Source organism: Acanthisitta chloris, unplaced genomic scaffold (assembly GCF_000695815.1).
Source record: "Acanthisitta chloris isolate BGI_N310 unplaced genomic scaffold, ASM69581v1 scaffold34989, whole genome shotgun sequence".
NCBI classification, from domain to species: Eukaryota; Metazoa; Chordata; class Aves; order Passeriformes; family Acanthisittidae; genus Acanthisitta; species Acanthisitta chloris.
This window is the reverse complement of record NW_008691494.1, coordinates 58,305-60,542: the sequence shown is the minus strand read 5'-3', so window position 1 is coordinate 60,542 and position 2,238 is coordinate 58,305. Positions and strand designations below refer to the sequence as shown.

General features: G+C 40.1%; 1 protein-coding gene across 1 annotated transcript in view; it reads left to right on the top strand.

Moving 5' to 3' along the window:
- Positions 1-420: 420 nt before the first annotated feature.
- Positions 421-2,238, top strand: part of SASH1 (SAM and SH3 domain containing 1) — a gene marked incomplete at its 5' end in the record, with an annotated part of 17,272 nt that continues 15,454 nt past the window's right edge. Inside the window, one exon of the mRNA XM_009082251.1 lies at positions 421-564. Within this exon, the coding sequence (XP_009080499.1) occupies positions 421-564 (144 nt within the window). The remainder of the gene's footprint in view (positions 565-2,238) is intronic.

Here is a 2,238-nt window from a genome sequence, read left to right as displayed (position 1 = left end):
ATGTACACGCACAGATATATATTTGGTTAGGATCTCAGAGGTACCTTTACTCCTGTTAAGCTGTTTGTAGTAATGGCCAAAATGAGCCACAGCTACCATTGTGTGTCCTGTCAGGAGGGCTTAGCCTGAAACCACAGGGTTTTGTATCAGGTCAAATACTTACCTGAAGCTCAAAGGGATAAAGGCATCCTAACAGACCCTGACACATCTACACACAGTACTTTCACAAAAGGGTTACAAATCAGTCCTTAAGAGTAAGTTACAATGGTTTGCACAAAGGTCTCAACAGTGAATTTAGAGGAGTCAATAGGACACCATGCTGCCATCCTGTGTCTGCTTGGATATCTCTGCAATAACTGCTGACTGAAGAAAAAAATGGCTCTTCTGTTTTATAAACTTAAACTCCATTTTATTTTGAAGGGCAAAGAAGGAGACTTTGTTTATAAAGAAGTGATCAAATCACCCTCTGCCTCCCGTATATCTCTGGGCAAAAAGGTGAAGTCTGTAAAAGAAACCATGAAGAAAAGGATGTCTAAAAAATATAGCAGCTCTCTGTCTGAGCAGGTATGTAAGGTCTGCAGTGGAATCCACTTAATAGTGTAGACATGATAATCAATATTGATTCTCATGAATCAAGGCATCTGTGAAGGAATTTCTAACCAGACTATGTGGTGTGGCTTATTCCTATGTTCTTATAAAATCCCTCACTGTGAAATGGCTTTCTATAGATGCCAATACCATGGAAAATGGATTTTCAGATTTTCATTCAAGTAGGTCATCAGTAGAAGTCTGTCATTGATGGCATTACACATCTCACTCTCTATTTCCATTTCTTTTCTATCATAATTTATTAAGGGTATCAGTCTGTGACACAGGGTCACAGTAATATATTTAATCTGCAATTTACACCTTAGTTTAAATTCCCAACATAACTTCACATACAGGCTCCTCTCTGCTATTACAGATCTTTTCTCCATCATAACTTGCCCTCTGCAGCAGCCCATTAAAACAGAAACACAATACAGTCAGAAAGGGGCATCCCACAGAAGATTTTCCTATTATTCTTTCATTACTGATTTTTATAGCTTATTCTTAAAGGCAAACCTGAAGTACATTAGTTGTAAATTAGGCTTTGAATTTCAGTGACCTAGAAACAATTGCTGTCTTTTTTTTCTTTTGGTATACTTTGGGGTTCCATGCTTTAGTGGAGCGTCTAAAATCTTTAGCATTTATTTAAAACCAGTCTTGCCCCTCGGAATGTGAAAGGAATAGGTTGGAAAGCTGCTGGGAAAGCAGAGCTAACATCGCCCCCAAGTGGGCTCGTAGCGGCCGCTGGGTCTCGGGGGATGCTTGCAGCCGTAAGAGAGCTGGGAATGGAAAGGGAGTTGGAGTCAAGCCCCAGCAGGTCTGTCCTTTGGTATTCATGCAAAGCCCTAGTGCCTGTAAAAGGAGCAGTTCGTAACATACAAGATAACAACCCCAAACGGAGGAATCTGGAGGCAGCACAGAGACAGAACCATAGCTACTTTTATGGTATGCCTTGCAACATTAGGATCCCTTTCCTGCAGAACTATTAGTAGTACTTACTCACGACCAGGAGCAGTGCTACAGTTATGTTTATTTAATTTAAACTTACAATTGAAATATTATAAGGTCTAACATGATTTGATATTGATAAGAAGATACTTTGGTGCCCGACCTTGCAGTGCTCTGCTGGAAAAAAGGGGTCCTTTGAGAAATCTGTTTACAGTGATTTAGCAATACTTTTGCTCTCTGTCGTTCTCTCTGAGACTGACTTGACCTCTGAAGTCATATGCTGGGATGTGTTTTTTTTTTCTAATGATTCTGCAGCATGCACATAATAGCGTTCATCTAGAAGTTTTATGACCACACATTTCCGTGAAAACTCTCACATACAAGCTACAGTTCTTTTGTTTCAAACTTTACGGCATTGGTCGTTTTAGAATATTTGTGACTTTCAGGCATCATGACTCAAACTATATGCCAGTATCTCTTTCTGCATTCAAAAAACCAAGCAAAAGCTATGCTGGGCACAAGTATCTGCTGCTTTCTTTTAACTGTCCTTCACAGAGGCTGGCAGAATTTCAATTTAGGAAACACTCTTTTTGGTTTTCTGTAATGCTTGACTGAATGAAAAGAGAAATTGCCTCACCTATGTCGTGGTTTAACCTCAGCCAGCAGCCAAGAACCACGCAGCCACTCACACACTCCCTCCTC